The sequence below is a fragment of the Artemia franciscana genome, chromosome 13 (assembly GCF_032884065.1).
Source record: "Artemia franciscana chromosome 13, ASM3288406v1, whole genome shotgun sequence".
In the NCBI taxonomy this organism is placed as follows: domain Eukaryota; kingdom Metazoa; phylum Arthropoda; class Branchiopoda; order Anostraca; family Artemiidae; genus Artemia; species Artemia franciscana.
Genome location: NC_088875.1, coordinates 36,259,080 through 36,285,665, shown reverse-complemented (window position 1 = coordinate 36,285,665; position 26,586 = coordinate 36,259,080). Strand labels below are relative to the sequence as shown.

The window sequence follows — 26,586 nt, the reverse complement described above, 5'->3', positions numbered from 1 at the left end:
ACAAATAAACAAATTGTGATGTATTTTTAAAGTATTTGTAACCCCCATTGTACAAAACATCCATAAAAAGAATATAGAGCAAAGGGAGCTACAGACTTGAGCCCCCCCCTTCTACTTGCCCAACGGCTTAATTCTACTTCTAAAAAAAGCCACAAAAATGTATATATACAAATTTTGATGCATTTTGTGAAGTTTTAATTTTTGGGGGATGGTTGCCCTCCAATCAATTTTGACTCTTCAAAAGCAAACTAGAAATTTGAGTTTAAATCAAATGAGCCTTCTCCAAAGCTTGTAGAACCATCCGACCATAAAAACTTTATATGTTAGCAAAGGTAACTGGGATATCTTATATACCTTGCCTTGGGGCTGTGGTGAGTTTTGTCAATCCATGAGACATTGTTGTTTGACTTCTTAACTTGTGGGGTGGGGGTACCTGTCCTCCGGCAAAACTCGTAGAAAAGGACTCCGACTCATAAAAAGGACACTAGAACTTCTTATTTCCTATCCAACAAACCCCCTCCAAAGTTTATGCAATTATCCCTTCCATAAAAGCTTATATGTTAATAATTGGCAACAACAATAACTTATAACTTTTTCCTTGAAGGTTTTTTTTTTTTGGGGGGGGGGGGGGTTGACACCACCAAAAACATAATTACTGGACCTTTCAACTATGCTGAACAAAATGACTATCTCAAAATTTTGGTTGAATGTGTTTAGGAAAATGTTGGGTTTGAGATGGTGGCGGGTTGCCCTCCAATATCTTTTGACTCTTAAAAAGGGCACTAGAATTTCCATTTTCCAATTAAATGAGCTCCTTCTGATGTTTCTGTGACAACTCTTTCTATATAAATTGCCTTGGTCAGAACCCCCCCCCCCCAAAAAAAAAAGAAAGAAAGAAAGAAAGTAGATAAGACATTTTACCCACTTCCCTCTTTACATAGGCCTTGCTATTGTGCTATCTATGAAAAGGTACTTGGAGGTATCCAGTCCCCTTTCCACGGCATTTTCAAACTTCCTCCCGCAAATACATCTCAGAAAATTTTGAAGCATCCACTTTGTTCAAAATAATTGAAAGGGTTCAATAGCTTGGCCTCCAGGGGTGGATTGACTCACCAAGACCTTTGGGAAAGGGCTGTAGATCATAAGAGTTGTCAGTTGTTTACATGTATAATTCAGTATTGGAAAAGGGGTTAGTGCTTGATCCTGGGTGTGTCCAAAAAGGTGACAGATATAAAGGTAAAACTTCAGGGAGTAATGAAGTAGGCGTTGAACTAAATAAAAAGAGGCTATGTGCATGCACATTGTCAATACACTGTTTCTACATTCATTCATTATCTTAGGAAGATCCTTGGCTTCAAATTGAAACTTTCAGGGAATGTTGAGGGAGATGTAACGCTTAAACACGAGATACTGCGTGCATGCAAATAACAAGAACAGTGTATCTGCAATACACTGTAACAGCTTAGGGTACTAAAATGAAACTTTAAGAGGATGTTCTGGCATTTATGGAACTAAATCAAAAGTCATCATGCTTGACATCCGTTTTATTCAAAGATGTATCTGCATTATTTCAAGAGCAACTAAGGGTTTCAAGTTTAAACTTCTAGAGAATGTTGAACTAAATCGAAAGACATAATGTGCTTCCTAGTGGTCAAAGAGCAAATTTGCAATATCTCAGAGATTAAGAGTTTGACTCTTTCTCTTAACTCTACTTTTTAAAACAGTAAAAAACTTTAGCGTAAATAGCGGGGCGTTGACGAGGAAGCAGCTCCTTTCATGTACGAAGTAATTTCTGTTCGTTTTAAGTTTTAATGTCGCTCCTTACTTTCCGTAAACTTGTTTTTTTTTATTTAATTTCTGAACGTTTTTGAATCAATGCATGTTTTGATTTTGGCTCAAAATAATTAAAACGAAATTTGCATATTTGTTTTTTTTGGCTAAATGGCTTTCTCATAGTTTTGATCGCATAATTTCGAGAAAAAAAAGGAGCGAGGGAGGAGGCCTAGTTGCCCTCGGATATTTTGGTTACTGAAAAAGGCAACTAGAACTTTTAATTTTTTACGAATGTTTTTATTAGTAAAAGTATATACGTAACTTACAAATTAGCTTACGTAACGAAATTCTGTATTATCATGTTTTTATTACGTATATGAGGGGGTTATCCCCCTCGTCAGTACCTCGCTCTTTACGCTAAAGCTTAAATTTTGTCCCAATTTCTTAATAATGACCCCTGAATCACAAAAGCCGTAGAATAAATAGTTGAAATTATTAAAAATACTTTAGCGTAAAGAGCGAGGTATTAGGAGGAGGTGAGCCCATCATATGCGTAATAATTTCTGTTCGTTTTAAGTTTTAATGCTGCTCCTTATTTTCAGTTGAAAAACCTGTTTCATATTTATTTTTTCATTGTTTTGTTTTAATAATGCTAGATAATCCTGCGCTCCCTTCATGGAAATTTTCTTCCTCCATGACAAATTCCTCCAAGGAAAGTTCTCCCAACGTATCCCCCTCTTCTCAACCCAACCCCCCCCCCACCCAACCGGTAAAACCTCCTGAAAACGTCTGTACACTTCCAAATAACCATTACTATATGTAAGCACTGATCAAAGTTTGTAACTTGTAGCCGCTCCCGCGGGGACTGTGGGGGTCTAAGTTGTCCCCAAATACATAGTTATAAGGTTTTTCGACTACGCTGAATAAAATTTTAGAATTTTGATCCGGTGACTTTGGGAAAATAGTTAGCGTGGGAGGGGGCCTAGATACCCTCCAATTTTTTGGTCACTTAAAAAGAGCACTAGAACTTTTCATTTCCGTTAGAATGAGCCCTCTCGCAAGATTTTAGGACCACTGGGTCGATATGATCACCTATGGGGGAAAAAACAACAACAAACAAACAAATAAACACGCATCCGTGATCTGCCTTCTGGCAAAAAATACAGAATCCCACATTTTGATAGATAGGAACTTGAAACTTCTACAAGAGGGTTCTCTGATACGCTGAATCTGATGGTGTGATTTTCGTTAAGATCCTATGACTTTTAGGGGTTGTTTCCCTCTATTTTCTAAAACAAGGCAATGTTTCTCAGGCTCGTAACTTTTGATGGGCAAGACTAAACTTGATGAAACTTATATATTTAAAAGCAGCATTAAAATGCGATTTTTTTTATGTAGCTATTGGTATCAAAATTCCATTTTTTAGAGTTTTGGTTACTATTGAGCCGGGTCGCTTCTTACTACAGTTTGTTACCACGAACTGTTTGATTCCTTGCCCCTTTTCTTTGCTTTTGAATACATTTGTCAACAGTACCGGTAACAACATCTGAAATAATCCCATCATCTTCAAACATTGTCATTCAATCAACGGGTGCGTTCTCGGCTTAGTCGTTTGAAAAAAGATTTTTCTGTATTTTTTTTTGTCCCATTTCTATAGGAGCCTTTCACGTTGGTGCCCAGGCGCTTAGATTATCCATTCATCTTATATTGCAAACTTACCTCATTGTGATGGTATCAAAGAACAATCGAAAATATTACAACTTACCGAATGCAACAGGCAACGATTGCATAACCTTCCCTTTGACTGGGGTCGCCCCTGATTGGCCAACGGATATCGACGTTTAGTGGCAATCTCGAACTCGACACAGCTTCCCAATGCCTTGCGAAAATAGCAAAGTAAACAAGTTGATGTCTCGTTGCGTTACATAACATTGATAGTAAACCCATCGTTAATTCAATTATTTTAAACAAAATTGAATGGGCGGGATGATGTCCCACTTTCTTCTTTTGGCACTGCCGCCCCTTTCAAATTAAGGCTCTGGATCCGTGCTTGGTTTGTGGTAATTTCTTTTTGTTTCAAGTTTGCCTGTTATTCATTGTAATTTCTAGCTGTTTATTTTAAGTTTTTGCATATCTGTTCATTATAAATTTGGACGATTATTTGAATTTATTTCTGCTTAACTTTGGCTTATTGCAGCTCTTTTAAATTTTTTTTGAAAAACTTTAAATTTTTTTAAAATTTAATTTATGTTCCCTTTTGATTGGCAATGTTTCTTCATTGATTTATAGAAGAAAATTGCAATAAATTTTAATCAGAATTTTACTGAAGAACTTTGGATGGATGGGCAGCAGGAATATTGTTCAAATAAATTAATAGAAAATCTGCTTTATTTATGGCCTTCTACTAGGCTGAGTTAATTCTAATTTCCATTTTGTTGCAACTTTAATTTAGAACAAGAGCTAAGAGCTCATATGGCACTTGTGACGAGGTTGGAAGAGCCAAAAGCCAAAAGCTCATATGGTATGAGCTCTAGCAAAATTCTAAGGATCAATAGATTGCTTTAAAAGGAAAATCAGAGGCTTAATGCCGGTCGGGATTTAAAATAAGAGCTCTGAGTCACGAGGTCCTTCTATATAATAAAATTCACTAAGATCCAATCACCAACTCGTAAGTTAAAAATACCTCGATTTTTCTAATTTTTCCTCTCCCTTCAGCCCCCCAGATGGTCGAATCGGTAAAACGACTTTGTCAAGTCAATTTGTGGAGCTCCCTGCCACGCCTGCCAAACTCGTCCAGAAGCACCAAACTCGCCAAAGCACTGAACCCCACCACCTAACTCCACCAAAGAGAGCGGATCCAGTCCGGTTACGCCAATCACGTATCTACGACATTTATAAGTGTTTTCCAAGATTTCCGGTTTCCCCCTCCAACTCTCACCAATGTCAAAAGATCTGGTCGGGATTTGAAATAAGAGCTCTGAGACATGGATTCCGTCTAAATATCAAATTTCATTAAGATCCGGTCACCCGTTCTTAAGTTAAAAATACCTCAATTATTCTGATTTTTCCAAATGAACCACCCCCAGCTCCCTCAAAGAGAACGGATCCGTACCAATTATGTCAATCTCGTATCTATAACTTGTGCTTATTCTTCCCATCAAGTTTCATCCCGATCTCTCCACTCTAAGGTTTTCCAAGATTTCCAGTTTCCAAGATTTCTGTTCTCCCCCTCCAACCTTCTATGTCCCCGGATCTGATTCGAATTGAAAATGGAGCATCTGAGATGTAAGATTCTTCTCTATATCAAGTTTCATTAAGATCCGATCACCCATTCGTAAGATACCTCGATTTTCATGTTTTCCAAGAATTCCGGTCAAAAATACCTCTTTTTTTCTAATTTTTTAGAATTAACCCTCCCTCCAACTCCTCCAAAGAGAGCAGATTCGTTCCGGTTATGTCAATCCTGTATTTAGGACTTGTGCTTATTTTTCCCACCAAGCTTCATCCCGATCCCTTCACTCTAAGCGTTTTCGAAGATTTTAGGTTCCGCCCCCTACTTCCCCTTCACCGGATCCGGTCGGGATTTAAGATAAGAGCTCCGGGACACGATATCCTTCTAAACATCAAATTTCATTAAGATCCGATCACTCCTTCGTAAGTTAAAAATATCTTCCTTTTTTTCAAAATTAACCCTCCTCCCCCAACTCCCCCAAAGAGAGCGGATCCGTTCCGGTTATTTCAATCACGTATCTAGGACTTATGATTATTACCACCAAGTTTCATCCCGATCCCTCCACTCTAAGCGTTATCCAAAATTTTAGGCCCCCCCCGACAACTTTACCCAATGTCACCGGATCCGGTCGGGTTTAAAATAAGAGCTCAGAGACACGATATCCTTCCAAAAATCAAATTTCACCAAGATCTGATCACTCCTTCGTAAGTTAAAAATACCTCACTTTGTGTAATTTTTCAGAATTAACCCTAGCCCCCCAGCTCCCCCAAAGAGAGCGGATCCGTTCCGGTTATGTCAATCACTTACCTAGGACTTGTGCTTATTTTTCTCACCAAGTTTCATCCCGATCCCTCCACTCTAAGCGTTTTCCAAGATTTTAGGCTCCCCCCCAGCTCCCCCCAATGTCACCGGATCTGGTCGGGATTAAAAAAAAGAGCTCTGAGACACGATATCTTTTCAAAATTTCAAATTTCATTAAGATCCGATCACTCCTTCGTAAGTTAAAAATTCCTCATTTTTTCTAATTTTTCAGAATTAAACCCCTCCTCCCACCCCCCGAACAGAACAGATCCGTTTCGGTTATGTCAATCACTTATCTAGGACTTCTGCTCATTTTCCCCACACATTTTCATCCCGATCCCTCCACCCTAAGCGTTTTCCGAGATTTTAGGTTCTCCCCCCTCTTCGACTCCCTCTAAGGTCATGGAATCTGGTCGGGATTTAAAATAAGAGCTCTGAGACACGATATCATTCCAAAAACCAAATTTCGTTAAGATCCCATCACCCGTTCGTAAGTTAAAGATAATTCTCTTTTTTCTATTTTTTCCGAATTAACCGGCCCCCCACTACCGCCCCCCTCCAGATGGTGAAATCGGGAAGACGACTATTTCTAACTTAATCTGGTCGGGTCCCTGATACGCCTTGCCAAATTTCATCGTCCTTGCTTACCTGGAAGTGCCTAAAGTAGCAAAACCGGGACAGACCGACAGAATTTGCGATCGCTATATGTCACTTGGTTAATACCAAGTGCCATAAAAACATTAAGTGATCATTCATTACAAGAATCTTATTGTGTTATATTTTGCTTTAACTGCTTCTTTGTTTAAATAAATGTATTTTGAGCTCACTTATTAAAAAAAGTTCTCATTAGGTATTTAGAAAATAAAATCAGAAAATCAAAAATCCATGCAACGAGTTTGTTTTCCAGTTGAGGTTCCTATGCTTCTGAAACTTTAATGAAGGTGTCTACAGTGCCTTAAATTTTAAGCAGATAAACTTAAAAAAAGAATATTTTGCACTAAGAATCAATGCAATCACATTTTTCTTCAAACATCCTTTGTCCTTAATCAGCTCCTCTTGGTCCCCCCAAGGGAAAATTTAGACTTTGCCTGATTTCTGCTCCCCCAATATTGGCTCAAAGTTTCAGTTGGATTACATTGACTTTGTTTATACCCTTAGCCTCATATATTGCAGATAACCCTTTTGACAACCTGGATGCATATCCAGGCTGAGGTCACTATCAAAGAATAAATGAGATCCAAAACAAGCAGAAATTACAATGAATTATCAAGGCAGTATTGTAACAAACAGAAACTACATCAAAGAAGAGTAGGGCTATCGCCCCTAAGGTGTCCCTAGACACCTTAGCTTCAACAAAATAAGAAAAGATAAAATTGTCATAAAAACCAAGATTACTGACAAGACCTAATAAAATTTGACTGACGGTTAAATATATTATAATATTCATTCCTGGAAGACTCGACAGTTTTCGATTTGTTAACATTACAAGAGAGAAAAAGTTTAAAATATATTATGTTTTCAGTAAAGCACAAATGACGCTTTGGCCTTTGGAAAGCTTCGAGGCGTTAGCCCTGCTCTTATTTCTGGTGATTTCTGTTCGTTTATATATTTATTTATTGATAATGATTCATTTTATTTTAACTTTGAATTATAATTTTACTTTATTTCTGCTCATCATGGGTTCAAAGTAACTCTATACTTTTCTTTGAGAAAGCTTTTTTTTTTTAATCAATCAGTGTTAAAAGACATCAAGCAGTATCTTCATTGTTTCGTTCGCAAAATTATCAAAACATTGATACATTTTTTTGCTTCTGATGTCCTTTTTGATAAATATACATTGTAAAGCAGAAGTCGGATTAAAGAAAGCAATAAAAAAGGCTGTATAATTCTCCGTTTAATGCACTTTCGAGATGGGAAACTTGCTGCCATCAAAATTACATCCCCGCCCCCTCCCTCTCCCCCTGTTGGACCGGCTGTAGCCCAAGGTTATTTTTGAAACTCTTGCCTATTGTTTTTTTTCAAATTAGCTTTATCTGAAATTACGAACCAACTTTTGATTAGAAATAAGAACAAAAATAATGCAAAATTCTACACTTCTATATCCTACCTCTATAAACTTCTATAGCCTTCTGCAATATGTAGTCTCACTAGAAGGGGAAGGGGCTGAAATTCAATTGAGGCAGTAGTTATTATAATTTGGAAAAAATAACAATTAATGGGGAATTGAACTGTATATTCGTTTTTTCTGTCTGATTTCTGCCTATAAAATAAATTAAGTATTCCATTTTAAGAGGTGAAAATAATTGAAAGACAATCAGCCCCCTCGCAAGCCGGTTGTCGTTACGCCAGCTTCTATAACCCCCAATCATATACGAATGGAATCACTAAGATATCCGTCTTTCTCAGGATAGACAAAAGATCAAAATAATATGTCTCCACAATGACATAAAACCCACCACCCCTGTGACAAAGGTAATAAATTACTAGAATTTTGATGCTAAAAGATACATCAAAAGAATTGGCTTCTAATGCTGATTTTAAATGTATAAGTTTCATCAGATTTAGTCTTTTTCATCAAAAGTTACGAGCCGGAGAAAATTTCCCTTATTTCGGAAAATAGGGGGAAACACCCCCAAAAAGTCACAGAATATTAACGAAAATCACACCATTGCATTCAGCGTACCTGAGAACCCTATATTAAAAATTTCAAGCTCCTATCTACAAAAATGTGGAATTTCATATTTTTTTTTGCCAGAAGTCATCGTATCGACCAAGTGGTCCTCGAATGTTGAAAGATGGCTCATTCTAACAGAATTGAAAAGTTATAGTGCCCTTTTTAAGTGACCAAAAAAAATTGGAGGGCACCTAGGCCCCCTCCCATGCTCATTTTTTTCCAAAGTCAACGAATCAAAATTTTGAGATAACTATTTTGTTCCGAATAGTCGAAAACCATAATAAATATGTCTTTGGGGATGACTCACTCCCCCAGAGTCCCTGGGGGAGGGGCTGCAATTTACAAACTTCGACCAGTGTTTACATATAATAATGGTTATTGGGAAGTGTACAGACGTTTTCAGGGGATTTTTTTTTGTTTTGGGAGCAGGGTTGAGGGGAGGGGGCTATGTGGGAGGATCTTTCCTTGGAGAAATATGTCATGGGGGAACAGAAATTCAATGAAAAGGGCGCAGGATTTTCTAAAATTACAAAAAAAAACAATGAAAAAATAAACATGGAAAAGTTTTTTCAGTTGAAAGTAAGGAGTAGCATTGAAACTTAAAACGAACAGAGATTATTACGCATATGAGGGGTTCTAAAAATACTATAGCATAAAGAACGAGGTATTTAGGAGGAGATAAATACCTCGCTCATTATGCTATAGTATTTTTAGTAATTATACTATTTATTCTACGGCCTTTCTGATTCAAAGGTCATTCTTAAAGAATTGGGGCAAAACTTACGATTTAGTGTAAAGAGAGAGGTATTAAAGAGGGTACAAACCCCCTCATATACATAATAAAAATTTAAGAATATAAAAGTTTGTTACGTAAGTAGTTACGTATATTTTTTACCAATAAAAACATTCGTTAAAAATTAAAATTTATAGTTGCCTTTTTATGTAACCGAAAAATTGTAGGGCAACTAGGCCTCCTTCCCCACCCCTTATTTCTCAAAATTGTCTGATCAAAACTAAGAGAAAGCCATTTAGCCACAAAAAGAATTAATATACAAATTTCATTTTAATAATTTATGTGTAGAGAGCCAAAATCAAACATGCATTAATTCAAAAACGTTCAGAAATTACATAAAAAACTAATTTTTTTTTTTAACTGAAAGTAAGGAGCGACATTAAAACAAACAGAAATTACACCGTATATGAAATGGGTTGTCCCCTCCGCAATCCCTCGCTCTTTACGCTAAAGTTTGACTCTTTGCCACAATTCTGCTTTTTAAAACAATTAAAAGCTTTAGTCGTGTATATGGGTGGACCCAGATGCACGGCGTGAGATGAAACGGTAATTGACTCGCTACCCAGCAGGAGGTTTTGAAAACCAGACCGATTTTTCGGTATTCATCACGTAGGATCGAGAAATTCGATTGCAGACCCCTAATAGACCGACTTAGATTTAATAGATCGTCCGCGTATGTAAGTAGCGACACATTTATATTCTTGGAGATACATTGGAGAAACATTGACACATGCTTGGGCATTTAAAACACTGTTACTGTACAAACTTGGGGATAATAATGAACCTTGGCGGACACCTTTCTTTACTGGAACAACCTCTGATGTGATGCGATTACCTATCTTTATACGCGCTTCTAAACGGAAATACATATTGTACAGTGCGCTAGTAACACGGAGGTTTATACCTTGCTGGTAAGCGGCTAAAAGGGCCTGAGCCTGAATCGACGAATCAAACGCTCTTCTCACATCAAAAGCACCAATCACTATAAGGTCACCTGATTCGTGAGAATCTGCTAGAATAGCGGCAAGACTGAAGAGAGCGTAAGCACAACCCAGACCCGGTCGGAAACCGAACTGTTGGTCAGGCATTCGGCACGAATATTGAATTTCTTTTGAGGCTAAGATCTCTAGAACTTTACAGAGCACTGGAGCAACAGTGATTATCTGGTCTTGATAGTTGGATTTAGAACGAGTATATATTTCTGTTTATTTTCTGCTAATAGATATCAGCAGAAAATCTGTATATACAACCAATCATTATTAATGAAAGTTTTATTTGTATGAAAATAGTTTCAAGCGCTTTTTATTGTTTGCCCTAGTTATGACCAGATTTGTTGATATTCAGCAATATCTTGTACATAATTTGCACATCCTCATCCATGTTGCATTAGGCTCATTGCTGCTATTTTGTATTCTGGTATTGCAATGTTCAGTTCCACTAGAGCTATTTTTTGTTTTAGCTTTATTTCTGCGATACTAATTATATTTGGTTTCTTTCAGATACAAAAAGTCTCAGTTCCTCAATTTTATTTAAAAGCTGCTCAGCATTATAAGTGGATTAGTTGTATTCTATTTATTTTTCTGAATATATTTTCTGGTAGATTTGTCACTAGGTCTGGTATGAAAAGCTGAAATTTTTTCCCCCGTTTTCTGATACAGAGCAACTGCTCATTGTCTTTTTCGTGTTGAGTTTGCTGGTCTACTTTGGGCAGGGTCTGCAGGTGTTGACACTCTTGTTTTTTTCTAGGGTAATAGGGAATGTTAGGGTGATTCCTGTTTTGTCTAGGGTTTGTCAATATATATATTGTATATATATATATATGCATATATATTGTATATATATATATATATATATATATATATATATATATATATATATATATATATATATATATATATATATATCAAATATATGCCAACTGTTTTAAAAAACGGTTGGGAGGCTCCCTCTCTTTTCACAAGACATTCGAATAATTTATCTTTTAAACTTAATTTCAAATTGAGGCACTTGTATTAATAGTGGTGTGTTGTGCAGTTGATTTTCTGGTGTCCTTTCCTTTCCGCCAAGTCTATTGGCTTTCATAATTATAGGAGGTGAGAGTTGCAGATCAATTTCAATTATACGAATTAGTTGGGCAGTATCGTTATTTCCAGGTAAACATTTTTACTACAGTATTCATTGCTCTCAGTTTTGTTTCCAGTTGATAAAATATTTTCTGTCTCACAGTAATTCCTGTCTTATCAGTTTTTGTGCGGCCTTTGGGTGCAGTTCTGCAATTTTTCCTAATCTGGCATTTAGGTCGAAAAGGGTGGGATCTACACGTTGATGCATCTCGTCAAAACTTGCTCTCATGGCTAGATCTGATTATAGTAGGTTAATGTTGTTTTTTTAGATATCTGTTTGGACTATTGAAATCAGGTCATAAACAAGAGCCAAGAGCTCATGTGGCAGTAGTGAAGAGGTGGGAAGAGCCAAGAGCTTCTTCCCACCAAGTTTCGTTACGATCTCTTCACTCTAAGTAAGTGTTTTCCAAGATTTCCTGTTTCCCCCTCCAACTCCCCCCAATGTCACCAGATCTAGTCGGGATTTGAAATAAGAACTCTGAGACATGAGCTCCTTCTAAATATCAATTTCATCAAGGTCCGGTCACCCGTTCTTAAATTAAAAACACCTCAATTTTTCCGAATTAACACCCCCCAACTCCCTCAAAGAGAGCGGATTCAGTCCGGTTATGTCAATCACGTGTCTAGGACTTGTGCTTATTCTTCACACCAAGTTTCATTCCCATCTCTCCACTCTAAGCGTTTCCCAAGATTTCCCGTTTCCCCTTCCAACTCCCGCAATATCACCGGATACGGTCGGGATTTAAAATAAGAGCTCTGAGACACAGGGTCCTTCTAAATATCAAATTTCATTCAGATCCGGTCGCCCATTCGTAAGTTAAAAATATCTAATTTTTTCAATTTTTCTTCTCTATCCAGCCGCCCAGATGGTCGAATCGAAGAAACGACTATTATCAAGTCAATTTGTGCAGGTCCCTGACACGTCTACCAATTTTCATCGTCCTAGCACGTCTAGAATTACCGATCTCGCCAAAGCACTGGAAATCACCCCCAACTCCCCCAAAAAGCGCGGATCTGGTCCGGTTATGTCAGTCACGTATCTTAGACTTGTGCTTATTCTTCCCACCAAGTTCCATCCTGATCTCTCCACTCTAAGCGTTTTCCAAGACTTCCGGTCCCCCCCTCTATGACACTGAATATGGTCGGGATTTAAAATAAGACATCTGAGTTACGAGGTCCTTCTAAGTATGAAATTTCATTAAGATCCAATCACTCCTTCGTAAGTTAAAAATACCTCATTTTTCTAATTTTTCAGAATTAACCCTCCCCCCAACTACCCCAAAGAGAGCTGATCCGTTCCGGTTATGTCAATCACGTATCTAGGATTTGTGCTTATTTTTCCCACCAAATTTCATCCCGATCCGTCCACTCTAAGCGTTTTCCAAGATTTTAGGTGTCCTTCTCCTTCTCTCCCCAATGTCACCGGATCCGGTCGGGATTTGAAATAAGAGCTCTGAGAGACGATATCCTTCTAAGTGTCAAATTTCATTAAGAACCGATCACTCGTTCGCAAGTTAAAAATACCTCATTTTTTCTAATTTTTCCGAATTAACCGTCCCCCCCCCCCGATGGTCGACTCGGGGAAACGACTATTTCTAATTTAATCTGGTCTGGTCTCTGATACGCTAAATTTCTTTGTCCTAGCTTATCTGGAAATGCCTAAACTGGCAAAACCGGGACAGACAGACCGACAGAATTTGCGATGACTATATGTCACTTGGTAAATACCAAGTGCCATAAAAAGACAGAAAACACCTTCTAATAATGCCCAGCAAAATCATAAACTTAATTATAAGAATCTGAATATAATGTGTGTTTAATGCAATATAATGTTATTTTATTTCGTTTCACTTTAACTTTCGGTATTTGTTCTTATACTCCTTTTTTCTTGTCTTTTGTCAACTTTCTAATTTAGACCTAAATATCCAGAAAAGAGTTTGAAATAACGGTATCTGCCAACTTTCAAATAGCTTCATCTTGGATCCAAAACAGTTGAGATCTTTTATTCACATCTAAATTTTAACGCATTCGAATTATACCCAACTCTGCTGGGTAAAATTCCACTGTCAGAGTGGTGGTGGGAGGGGGGGCTAGTACTTTCAATTACTTCCAATGTTACCATTAATCATGATTGCCTCATTTTAGTTCAAGGTACTTGTATCATAAAAGAAGTTGTTTGCATTTATTTTTATTTTTCTTCTGCTATTTACATTGTCGGACCCTTTTTATGTTATATCCCATTTTAATTTTCCTTCTTTATTATTTTTTTCGGAGCTTGATTATTCCTTTTTGAAACAATTTATTGTTTCATGCTAAATATTTAACCTTTAGTATATTAAGAAAAATAAATATCTTTCTTACTCAGAGTATATTCTTGTTATTTTTCAGGTCCTGTAAATTAGTCTATTGCTGTCTAAGAATGATGAGACAAAGCAACTGCTGAAAAACCGAGTATGGAAGTTGAATATGTTGTTGAGGACGATTATGAAAATGTTCGACTTTTAGCTGGTGAGCTAAATGATTGTACTTAATATCTGCGAATAGATTGTTAACATATTGCTTATAAATTTTGGCTTGTTTGAGAACTGTTGTATCAATTAGGATTCTTATGAAAAATTCTCATGATATTAGGTTTGAAACTTACTTTAGCAGTTCTAAGTCTGTAAAATTGAACGAATTTTCTATACAGGCTTTTTGAATAGATATTTTATGTCTTTGAAAACCATTAATAGCATGATTTGTAAGGTGCTTTGGTGTCTCCAACATGAGGTGGGACATCAACCTTTCAAAGTTTGAAATCTTGAAAAGAAAGTTGACTCCAGCAATTGTAATAACAATGAAACACTATAAAAAGTGTACATATGTTTTGATAACTGAATATTAAAAAAAGATTGACATTTATTCTTTTTCTATTGCATGTTGGTAGGCATCGTCAAAGATTTAAGTCATTAACCCCTAGTAAAATGTTGCAAGTTTATATACATTGAGATGTTTTTTGTAGAATAAACAGGTTTGGAAAGCTTTCCAATTTATAAAAATAAAAGCTTGTCGAAAATTGGCACAACGAGTGAAAAATCAGCCAGTAGGTCAAATTAAAAACTTGCGATTGGAGAACATACTGCCGGTAATTTTACAGAAGGTAAGTATGTTAAAACTTCCAACAGAAAGGGGGTTGGTGACGTGAAAAGGTTTGAAAAGGAAAAAAAAATTCATATCACAAAATTTAGCAACTGTTTGCAGGGTTGTTTTTGGTCTTCTGGATTAGGCTATAGCTGAGAATAACTTCTCAAGAAATTTTTGATATCACGCTCCAAATTTATTTTTATATAGAATCCAATTATTTAAAATGTTTCATCTTGGGCACAGTGGCTTTGATTCGAGGGGGTCTTGTATCTCCCCAATATTTTTCTCTCCCGCCCTAGATTTTTAAAAGTCCCCTTCTTATATTTTAATTGAAATCTGTCTTTTTCTATTAAAAAAAAAAACAAACTACAAAACTATCTCCTAGATTTTGAAAAAAATATGTATGTATATGTCTAAAATGTTTGTTTTGTCCCCATTTTTGAAAATTGATGACTGCTCGGGCACCGTTTTAGATTTTCAAGATAATCTAAGTGTCCTATAAACCACGTGTTTCACAGTTGTTTTTTTTTTAAAGCAAAATCATGTGTGTCATTTTCATATGATTGAAAAATGAACAATAAATCAAATTAAATAATAAAACAAACAAATAAATCCAGTGTTTATTGTTTTTTTTTTCACAATAAAAATCGGACGAAAATCGATAAAATGGAAGTCATATATCTTGTATTAAACAGTTCACGTGGTAACGAACTGTAGTAAGGAGCGACCCGGCTCAATAGTAACCAAAACTCTAAAAAATGGAATTTTGATACCAATAGCTATATCAAAAGAATCGCATTTTAATGCTGGTTTTAAATATATAAGTTTCATCAAGTTTAGTCTTACCCATCAAAAGTTACGAGCCTGAGAAAATTTGCGTTATTTTAGAAAATAGGGGGAAACACCCCCTAAAAGTCATAGAATCTTAACGAAAATCACACCATCAGATTCAGCGTATCAGAGAACCCTACTGTAGAAGTTTCGAGCTCCTATCTACAAAAATGTTGAATTTTGCATTTTTTGCCAGAAGGCAGATCACGGATGCGTGTTTATTTGTTTTTTTTTTTTTGTTTTTTTTTTTTCCCAGGGGTGATCGTATCGACCCAGTTGTCCTAGAATGTTGCAAGAGGGCTCATTCTAACGGAAATGAAAAGTTCTAGTGCCCTTTTTAAGTGACCAAAAAAATTGGAGGGCACCTAGGCCCCCTCCCACGCTAATTATTTTCCCAAAGTCAATGGATCGAAATTCTGAGATAGCCATTTTATTCAGCGTAGTCGAAAAACCTTATAACTATGTCTTTGGGGACGACTTATTCCCCCACAGTCCCCGTGGGAGGGGCAACAAGTTACAAACTTTGACCTGTGCTTACATATAGTAATGGTTATTGGGAAGTATACAGGCGTTCTCAGGAGGATTTTTTTGGTTGGGGGAAGGGGTTGAGAAGAGGGGGATATGCTGGGGGAACTTTTCATCGAGAATTTGTCATGGGAGAAGAAAATTTCCATGAAGGGAGAGCAGGATTTACTAGCATTATTTAAAAAAAAAAACAATTAAAAAATAAATGTGAAAAAGCTTTTTCAGCTGGAAGTAAGGAACAGCAATAAAACTTAAAACAAACAGAAATTATTACCCATATGAGGGGCTCACCTCCTTCTAATACCTAGCTCTTTACGCTAAAGTATTTTTAGTAATTTCAATTATTTATTCTACGGCTTTTGTGATTCAGGGGTCAATCTTAATGAATTGGGATAAAATTTAAGCTTTAGTGTAAATAGCGAGGTACTGACGATGGGGCGAATCCCCTCATATATGTAATAAAAACACGAGAATACAAAAGTTCTTTACATAAGCTAATTTATAAGTTACGTAAATCTTTTACCAATAAAAAGATTCGTAAAAAATTAAAAGTTCTAGTTGTCTTTTTAATTAACCAAAAAATCGGAGGGCAACTAGGCTTCGTCCCCCGCTCTTTTTTTCTCAAAATCATTCGATCAAAATTATGAGAAAGCCATTTAGCCAAAAAAAAAAAAATGCAAATTTTGTTTTGATTATTCCTCTGCGGAGAGCCAAAATCAAAACATGCATTGATTCAAAAACGTTCAGAAATTAAATAAAAAAAACAATTTTTTTAAACTGAAAGTAAGGAGGTATTTTTAAACTTGGAAATGCTTCGTCTTACAATAATTAGTGCTATAAAGATAATTCGCCTAATTCAGATTCTAACTGAGTGAAATCAAGCCCTCTGGCGAGAACCAAGGCCGCCAAATTTCACTTTCTCGTGTTCATGCCTTGTTTTAAATAAAATCAAAACCACCCTATCAAAAAGAGATCTGTAGTCTGGTCGCCCTTGGCACAAAATAGCGTCATGTTCATCTTGGTATTTTTGAAGAGATGACGATTAGAGACAAACTTCACAATACAGGCTTCTAAAATAGGCAAAATAGGTGGAAAACTGCATTCAAAATTTAGAGCATGTGGTTAAAAGCTTTCACATTGAACAAATTGAACATTGTCAGGAAGAAGTTGATTAATATCCTTTTTGACCAAGTATTTTTCTTGGTCTATATATTAGGTTTAGTGCCTTATATATATTTTCTTCCATTTTTTGTTGTTGACTGAATGTCAAAACTAGATGCACCTGGCCTCCTTGTGGAAGGGGGTCAATCCTGGGGGGAATGTAGCACATCTTTTCGATGATGAAGAAACCAGTCATGATGATACCACAGTTACTATGATTGCTGTTGATGTCATCTCCTCTGGTACCAGTAAGCAATCTGATCCCTATGATGGTTATCAGCTATTTGAAAGCAAAATAAAAAGAAATTCTCCAATACTCCACCTAAGATTGTCTCTGAGCCAGAAAGGCTGAGATTAAACCTGAAACCACCCATAATCTCCCCCCTTCTGAAACCCCTTGTGCATTTCACTCATGTTAACAATTCACAACTGTTCACAACTAAAGAAATTTTGTAGATTAGGATGCATGTTTACAAATTATTAAAATGCAATTTTGTTGCAAACATTACAAGGGATGGAGTCCTAGATGTTTTGTTACTGGATGTTAAAGATGCCTAAAAACCTTAGAAATCACTTGCATCAATAACATATGTGTTACAGCTAGTCTAACCGGCGGAAAAACCACAAAAATCGCGATACATAATGTCCGGTCTGAAATACCAATAGCAGACTTTTAGGAAGGCCTAATGGATGTTAAAGATGAAGAAATACCAGTGCTAGAGGCCCACTGACTTGGTAAGCCAAACGAAGCTAGACTTGTTCTCAGTAAAAGTGTCCTGTTTATTTTGCCTGTCTGAATATTGGTATAAAAAATATTTCTATTTGGCCAACCAAAACATTTTAGATTTTACAAAGAAAAGCCAATGCACTGCACTAAATGCATGAAGCTGGTTCATGACTCCGAAAATTGCAAGTCCACTGAAGCCCCATGTGATGTTTGTTTTGAAGAGCACTCACACCCATCCTGCAGCTCTGAGCCTAAATGTGCCAATTGCAAAGGAAATCATAATTCAGTCAACAAAAAAGGTTGTCCCAAATACCTAAAAAGAAAGCAACAAGTGTTGAAAATTTCCTAGAAAGAAAACCTGCCTGTTGGAATAGTTGCAAAATCATACAGCACTATTTTCAAGGAAAACTTTTCCACTTTAAGGAATAGTACTAAGGCTACATCAAGGAAATGGGCCGCTTGTACAATTAGCACGCCACAACGGAGATCCTCTACAAGCAGTATGGCATCTCCATCGACTAGCTCTAAATCACTTCTGGCTGACTTAAATTTCACCGCTTCAGGAGTAAGCTACAAAACTAGTAAATCTAATTCCAAGGCTCAAGAAATGAACTCTGTCCCTTCACCATATGTAATTCCCACTCCTGCAGTATCTACCAATGCTCAGATTTCATTATCCAAGCTGATCCAGTACTTGATCTCAGTCACCTTCATTTCCCAAACAGCAATCCTCAGTATCTTACGGCCACCATTCTTAAAGAAATGGTTGTACATTACTTCTCAAAATCATTTGTTGAAGAAACAGAGTTTTATATTATTAGCATCCTCAACCAATTTGAGGCTCTCCATTATCTCACAGAAAAAACTGACTACTGATATTTCTGTTCCCTTAAAGATACTTCAGTGGAATTGTGCATCAATTAATACAATCAAACCAATGAACCTTTCATATTAGGTTGCACGGATTAATGTTAATATAGTGTCTTTAAGAAACAAAATTTACATAGACAAAAAAAATAATAATCCTAACTGGATATAAGTGGTTTTGTAAAGACAGGGATACAAATAGAAAGTGCGGTTGTGTAGTATTTTTTGTAGATGATACTATTACTCATTTCTCTTTGCCTTCAATTTTTTTATGATTTTGAAGTGGATGTGAATAGAGTATCTGTCAAGTTAAGTTCTGGAAAACATATCAATATTAAATCCTTTTATAACCCACGAGGTGAAACAGATATCCTTAATATTCTTTAGAAAGGAACAAATAGAGGCAATAATCTTATTATTGGCGATTTTAATGCTTACAGCACATTATGGGAAGTAACAAATTATGAAAATAAAGCTGGGAAAAGTGTAGAGCAGCTTCTGGTAAATGATACAAGTTTTTCTGTTTTTACCCATTCGTTTACAGACTTGACTTGACATTTGTAATAATATTTTTTGCACTATTGATCTCCAGATTGGTCCCATGAGTCTTTGTGCAAAGATTCATATTACGAAGGTCCCTGAACTTCTAACAGATCATATAGGCTTTCTCACTTCCATAAGTAACACACTATGTGTGTCCACAAATCCCAACCCAAAGTATAATAAGAAAAAAAGCAAATTGGTCACTTTTTCCAAGATATACTAGCTTCTGAAAATTACTTAGAGGTGTATAACGAGTTGGACACAAATGAAAAAGCTCAAAAATTATCATCATGTTTGATTACTGCAGCACATGCTGCTATTCCGAAGTATAGTAAGAAGAAAAGGTTAAATCTCAAGAAATTGCCTAAGACATGGTGGAATGAAGACTGTGATTTGGCAAGACAAACTAGAAAAAAACGGAAAACATTTCCAGAAACAACCCTCCCTTATCACACATCTTGAACATAAACATGCAATTGCAAAGCTTAAAAGAATATGCAGAAAATAAAAAAAAAACAGCATGGGAAAGCTTATGCTCCCAGATAGACCCCCAAACTGCTGCAACTAAAATCCATCTATATATTAGTAAACTCAATTGCTATAATATACCTATTGATGATAGAAAATATAATATATATATCAATAACAGGTACATTCTTAGTGACGGTGAAAAGACTAAACTGAACAATATAAAGACTAAGCAGAACAATATAAAAAACAAATCATAAGACAGACCCCAAGACAACCTCCCTTTTGCGTTGTGGCAAAATCCTGCTAACATAAACTTTCTCTTGAAAAACCTTTCCTCTTTGAAGAGTTGGAGCGGGCAATCTGACTTAGCAACCAGAGGTCAATTCCTGGACATGGTGACATCCATATGAAGTGGATTACACAAGCTCCAGAGATATTTAAATTTACTCTTCTGCACATTTATAATCAAATATGGACCCATCCTTAAGCCTAACCAGCCGTCAAACAATATTAAATCTTATAGACCAATTTTTCAACATAGTGGAAAAACCTAATAACTAATGTCTTTGGGGACGACTTAATCCTCCACATTCCCCAGGGAGGGGCTGCAACTTACAAACTTTGACCATTGTTTACATATAGTATTGGTTATTGGGAAGCGTACAGACGTTTTCAGGGGGACTTTTTCACGTTTGGGGGGTCAGGGGGAGGGGTTTAAATGGGAGGATCTTTCCTTGGAGGAATTTGTCATGAGGGAAGAGAATTTCCATGAAGAGGACGCGGGATTTTCTAGCATTATTAAAAAAAAAACATTGAGAAAATAAGAAAAAAGTTTTTTCAACTGGAAGTAAGGAGCAGCATGAAAACAAAACGAACAGAAATTATTACGTATATAAAGGGTTCGTCTCCTCCTCAATAACTCGCTCTTGACGCTAAAGTATTTTTTGTAATTTCAATGATTTATTCTACGGCCTTTGTGATTTAGGGATCATTCTTAAAGAATTGGGACAAAATTCAAGCTTTAGTGTAAAGAGCGAGGTATTGACGAGGGGGTGAACACTCTCATATACGTAATAAAGATATACAAATATAGAAGTTCGTTACTTAAGTTAATTCGTAAGTTATGTAGTCTTATTACAAATAACAACGTTCGTAAAAAAAAAAAGTTCTAGTTGCCTTTTTAAGTAACCATAAATTGGAGGGCATCTAGGCCTCCTCCCCCACCACTTTTTTTTATATCAAAATCGTCCGATCAAAACTATGAGAAAGCCATTTACCCAAAAATATTAATATTCAAATTTCGTTTTAAGACAGGACGGGCTCTCAAGGAATCTTCCTATGGCTCCAATGTTAAACTTTTGGAGTTCACCTGACATTCCTGAATTAGTGATTTTGGTGTTTTTTATTTTAACAGATATAAAAAAATCTGGTGAATATTTTGATCTAGTCAAATCTAAAAGCCGATAATTTTTTTTTTTTTATAATTCCGAAATAATTATAAAACCTGTTTCGGGTATGCATTCTGTATTGCTACACTTGACACTTTTGTAGTGGGGTATCAAAAAATTGAGCAAAAAATATTCTATTCAAAAATCAGAAACTTATTTCTATAATATATACTTGCTGGCTGCAGTCCCTTGAAATACTTTACATATTTTTGTTCCGAAGTAAAAAATTTCCCTCAAAAGATTAGATGTAGCTGTAATCAGAAGAATGAATAAATTAGACCAAGGGACTAGCCACTTGGATTGTTCTTGAGCGATTCAGTTAAGTATTATTTTGTTGTAACCGGTTTAAACAGAGTCTGGAGAATAAGTAGCGTGCAGACACCAAACTGCCGGTTAATAAATATATATATAAAATTAAAATTGTATAAATAATTACAAGAAGAGTTGCTAAGGATAACCTGCGTCTAATCGTAATTTTGAGGGAGAAACCCCATAAGTTCAACCTTCTCATGTTTATTTAGTTGAAGCAATGAAGAAAACTGATAACTTTGTCTTTGACCGAGTTGCCGCCTCTGAAAAAGAATTGAATAGGGAGTAAAATTCTTGGACTTCCGCTAGGCCTTAATTATTCAAGTGCTGCCACTGGATCCACCGACTTTGCAAAGTTGTGAAGAAGAAGAAGAAGGTGTTCACTGAATCCGCTGGAGTGCAAACATAGTTAAGGACTGATTCTAAAGAATATTAAATAAAAAAAACACGTTTTTTTAAATGAAAGTAAGGAGCCACATTAAAACTTAAAACGAACAGAAATTACTACGTATATGAAAGGGGCTTTTCCTCCTCAACGCCTCACTCTTTACGCTATAGTTTGACTCATTCTCTTAACTCTATTTTTAAAACAGTAAGAAACTTTAGCGTAAAGAGCGGCGCGTTGAGGAGGAAAAGCCCTTTTCATATACGGAGTAATTTATGTTCGTTTTAAGTTTTAATGTTGCTCCTTACTTTCATTTAAAAAATCTTGTTTTTTTATTTAATTTCTGGATGTTTTTGGATTAATGCATGTTTTGATCTTAGCTCTCCGCACATAAATAATTAAAACGAAATTTGCATATTAATTAATTGCAGTTAATCGGAAGATTTTGAGAAAAAAGGAGCGAGGGAGGAGGCCTAGTTGCCCCCCAATTTTTTGATTACTTAAAAAAGCAACTAGAACTTATAATTTTTTACAAACGTTTTCATTGGTAAAAAACAAAAGTAACTTACGTAACGAACTTCTATATTTGTATGTTTTTATTGCGTATATGAGGGGGTTCAACCCTCGTCGATACCTAGCTCTTTCACTAAAGCTTAAATTTTGTCCCAATTCCTTAAGAATGAGCTCTGAATCACAAAGGCCGTAGAATAAATAGTTGAAATTACTAAAAATACTTTAGCGTAAAGAGTGAGGTATAACGAGGAGGTAAACCCCTCATATGCGTAATAATTTTTGTTCGTTTTAAGTTTTAATGCTGCTCCTTACTTTCAGTAGAAAAAAACTTTTCATATTTGTTTTTTCTTTGTTTTTTCAAATAATGCTAGAAAATTCTGCGCCCCCTTCATTGAAATTCTCTTCCCCTATGAGAAGTTTTTCCATGGAAATATCCTCCCACGTAACCCCCTCTCCCCTCAACTCTCCCCCCTAAACCAAAAAATCCCCCTGAAAACGTCTGTACACTTCCCAGTAGCCATTACTATATGTAAACACAGGTCAAAGTTTGTAACTTGCAGCCCCTCCCACGGGGACTGCGGGGGAGTGAGTCGTCCCTAAAGACATAGTTATTAGGTTTTTCGACTATGGTGAATAAAATGGCTATCTCAGAATTTTGATCCGGTGACTTTTGGGAAAAATGAGCGTGGGAGGGGGCCTAGGTGCCCTCCAGTTTTTTTGGTCACTTAAAAAGGGCGCTAGAACTTTTAATTTCCGTTAGAATGAGCCCTCTCGCGACATTCTAGGACCATACAGTCGATACGATCACCCCTTGAAAAAAAACAACAACAACAAAAAAACAAATAAACACGCATCCGTGATCTGTCTTCTGGCAAAAAAAAATGTGAAATTCCACATTTTTGTAGATAGGAGCTTGAAACTTCTACAATAAGGTTCTCTGATACACTGAATCTGATGGTGTGATTTTCGTTAAGATTGTATGACTTTTAGGGGGTGTTTCCCCCTATTTTCAAAAATGAGGAAAATTTTCTCAGGCTCGTAACTTTTGATGGGTATAAATGATCTTGATGAAACTTTGATGAATGCGATTCTTTTGATGTAACTATTGGTATCAAAATTCCATTTTTAGAGTTTCGGTTGCTATTGAGCCGGGTCGCTCCTTACTACAGTTCTTTACCACGAACTGTTTGATTACAAGGCATTCAAAAAAGGAAAATATCCCTTCGAATCACTAACATAAAATCGCACTGAGACAGATGATATCGGAAGGATCTTTTCGAGCTATTAATCTTTTAATGCATCGAACAAAGAAAAATTTTAGCCTCATATTAAATTAACGCAAACAACTACAAAAAAACAGTAACTGAGCCAAAAATGAAATAGAACGTCCACAGTTAATTACGTCCAAGGTATTTAAACTGGACAAGTTAAGAAGTTAACTCTTTGGACAGGCTCCAGAGTTCACAAAAGTTTTTTATAAAACTAATAGTGCATGGTTATCAGAAAGTCAGTCTTCAAAAATCTTTTCTAAACCGCAGAAACGCTAGTTTTCTTTAGTATACCTTTGCCTTTATGGCTATATGACTCATTTTTCATTTTTCTCAGTCATTTTCACATGACTTGGGAAGATCGGCTCTAGCTTCGCCCCCACCCCTCCAGGATTTTGATGAAGTTACACCACTAGACCTAAGATTGCTGAAACACTTCACGTTACCCAATGACGTAAATCTGGTTATTATCATTTTTTATAGACACAATTGAAGTCGCTGTTTTAGAGGCTTCAAGGATGACATAGGCTGAACCAATAAGTATACAAGTTGAACAAGATTTAAACCTCAATACATAATGAAACAGCCCATATAGAGTACGGTTGCTGGCGTATCCCCCACCCCTCCTGCCGAAAATCCTGCACCAAGGATCAAAGTCACTATTCATATATTTTCATGAACGGTTGAAGTACCAGATTTGAAAAATGGTAATTTCAATCCTGACAATCATATGCTGTTTTCAGTTTTGTTTGACAACCCTTTTTCACTCTCTGGACAGAAACATCGCTATGCTCGGAGATCTGTTCATGAATTCACAGCTTCATAATTAATTAGTTCATCAGCTTGGCAAACCTAATGGCATTCTCAGAGTTTTGCTAGATTTTTCTTTAGTTGGGTCCGTGTTTCCATGTGAATTATTTCGGTGCTTAAACAATATTAGAAATGTAATTTGAAGGGAAGGTAGAAGAAAATGCCAACTGAAAGTTTGTTTTAATTTTATTTTTTACATTTTTTACTAGGCAGAAATTGGACCCTTTACCGAAAGGTGGCCTTCTTTCATAATCGTGCACAGCACGATATGTTTACTGTAGTGAGGGTTGAGAAACCCCTCATTTTTTGTAAGGGGAGCCTCAAGTTTCAGTTTGAAGGGAAAGAATGGACTGTATTTGAAAAATAAAATGTTATTTGTATTGCTATTTTCATTGTTATTGTTATTTTTATTTGAATTGTACATTTGCAATCGAGGCTATTCGCAAAATTTACTACTCAAATAGACATGGTTTGGTGCATGAAGAATATTTTATATATATCATGACCGAAAACAAGGCCTTTAATATTTGGCTTCAAATATTTTTTCAACATCTTAAAATACAGTGAATGCCACCTAAAATTGGACAATTCAAAATAATGAATTCCCAACATAAAGTTTAAGGCTTGTAAAATAATAGAAAAGTATATTTTTTAAACTTCTTTTTGTTCTTGCAAATAAAGTTTCATATTTAAGACGTTCATTCTATGAACTTTACTCTGTCAAAAATTCAGCTCTGTCCACAGACAAAAGGTATGCAATATCGAAATACCTTTTGTCTGTGATTCTGTCTTGTCAATTTTTTCTAGCCCAAATTGTATTTAACCCTGTGGTAGTACATTGGAGTGATGCTCTACTTGACAAAGTTTGATGACGGACTTGCTGCATGTGCCTGAATATCCAGCAAATCAAATGTCGACTACAGGTCTTATGCACCATCAGTGGCTATGGAGGATCTTTGTCCATCTTCTTTTGTTTCCTAAAACGAATTTGACGCTTGTGAACTTTGGATCCAGTTATTCTATTTTATTTTATGTTTCTAATTTTTTTTCCAGGCTTTGTTTTAAACATAATATTTAGCGAGAATTAAAAGGTTCTTAAAGAAAAGCGACTATTCTTTAAAAAATTATATAACCAGAAATATTTACTAATAAAAGTAATTAAATGACTATGATTGACAGGTGACATGATTTCTAATCTATTTCGTTTGTCTCGGCAAATTATTTTAGGCGCATAGACGAAGACCTCTCACTAGTTTCTAATTAATAGTCAAATAAGGAAGATGATTTCAGAGAGGGACTGTTACAAACAGAAAGACCAAGGTATTTTAAAGTAGTAACCTTCCTACAAAAGACTTAAATAATAATCAAAGTGCTCCACAAAAAATCTGCCATTTGTGGGACATCATTCCCCGCGTTGCCTCTTAAGAAACTATTGCAAACCTCTCACATTTTATACATCTGTCGATAATCTGTTGTCGCAGAAAATTCCTCGTTGTAAATTTACTTGAGGAAACCTAAGAGATATGTGATCTTTAGAGGCTGTGCTTGGAGGCCCTCCTGTGTATGGGTATGGCTCTTCAGTAAACAGTAGCAAGTACAAAGATTAATATGTCAGTATTTTCCACCATCGAGTAGTGGGCGTGGGATCCAGCTAAGAACAAAGTATTTAAGTAGCTTTTTTATATAAAGACATCATGCTTGTATTTAACTTTCTCGATCTTTGGAGGTTGACTGTTCACTCAAATTATTCTTAAATAAAATTAAGAAAAAATTCCTTAAGGAATAATTTCTCTGTCTGTGTAACAATGTACTTGATATCCCAAAAACGTGAACATTAACGTTTACATGAAACCTCTTGACATTTTCCAACATTACAATAACATTTCCCAAAATTTTAAAGCTTTACTTTTTCGTATAATTACTTATATTTCCATGTAATTAGTCTGTTTGGGACGTTTTGGCGAAGTTGCGTCATCCTGCTAAATAAGTTCTCATTTTCGTGCCTAGACCAGTGTCATAGATGAAGGTTAATTAATTAGCTGAATTTTATAAGTCTTAATTAGCCGTAATTGGGCTTTCCCTACGGAGCTACAATTTTTCGTGCATAGAACGGATGAGCATTTCCGAAAGTATAAAAGCCACTTTAACTTTGAACGGCAAAAGCTCATTTTTGAGATGTCAATTAGGAATATAAAGTTAAATAAAGAAT

General features: G+C 35.9%; 2 protein-coding genes across 7 annotated transcripts in view; one reads left to right on the top strand and one right to left on the bottom strand.

Annotated features, from left to right (window-relative positions):
- LOC136034876 (synaptic vesicle glycoprotein 2C-like) overlaps positions 1 to 26,586 on the top strand; it is an 84,065-nt gene that overhangs the window by 10,763 nt on the left and 46,716 nt on the right. For 3 of the 6 annotated variants that reach the window (XM_065716356.1, XM_065716357.1, XM_065716358.1), the window contains exon 2: positions 13,785 to 13,904. In XM_065716356.1, coding sequence (XP_065572428.1) covers positions 13,850 to 13,904 — 55 coding nt within the window. In that variant the 5' untranslated portion in view covers positions 13,785 to 13,849. Of the gene's footprint in view, positions 1 to 11,407; positions 11,427 to 13,784; positions 13,905 to 24,407; positions 24,551 to 25,642; positions 25,698 to 26,586 lie in introns of those variants that run through there. The other 3 variants (XM_065716359.1, XM_065716361.1, XM_065716360.1) reach the window with 3 other exon arrangements.
- On the bottom strand, positions 9,912 to 10,361 carry LOC136034310 (uncharacterized). The gene has a single exon (XM_065715447.1). It carries the CDS (start codon positions 10,359 to 10,361, stop codon positions 9,912 to 9,914), a length of 450 nt encoding a protein of 149 aa, XP_065571519.1.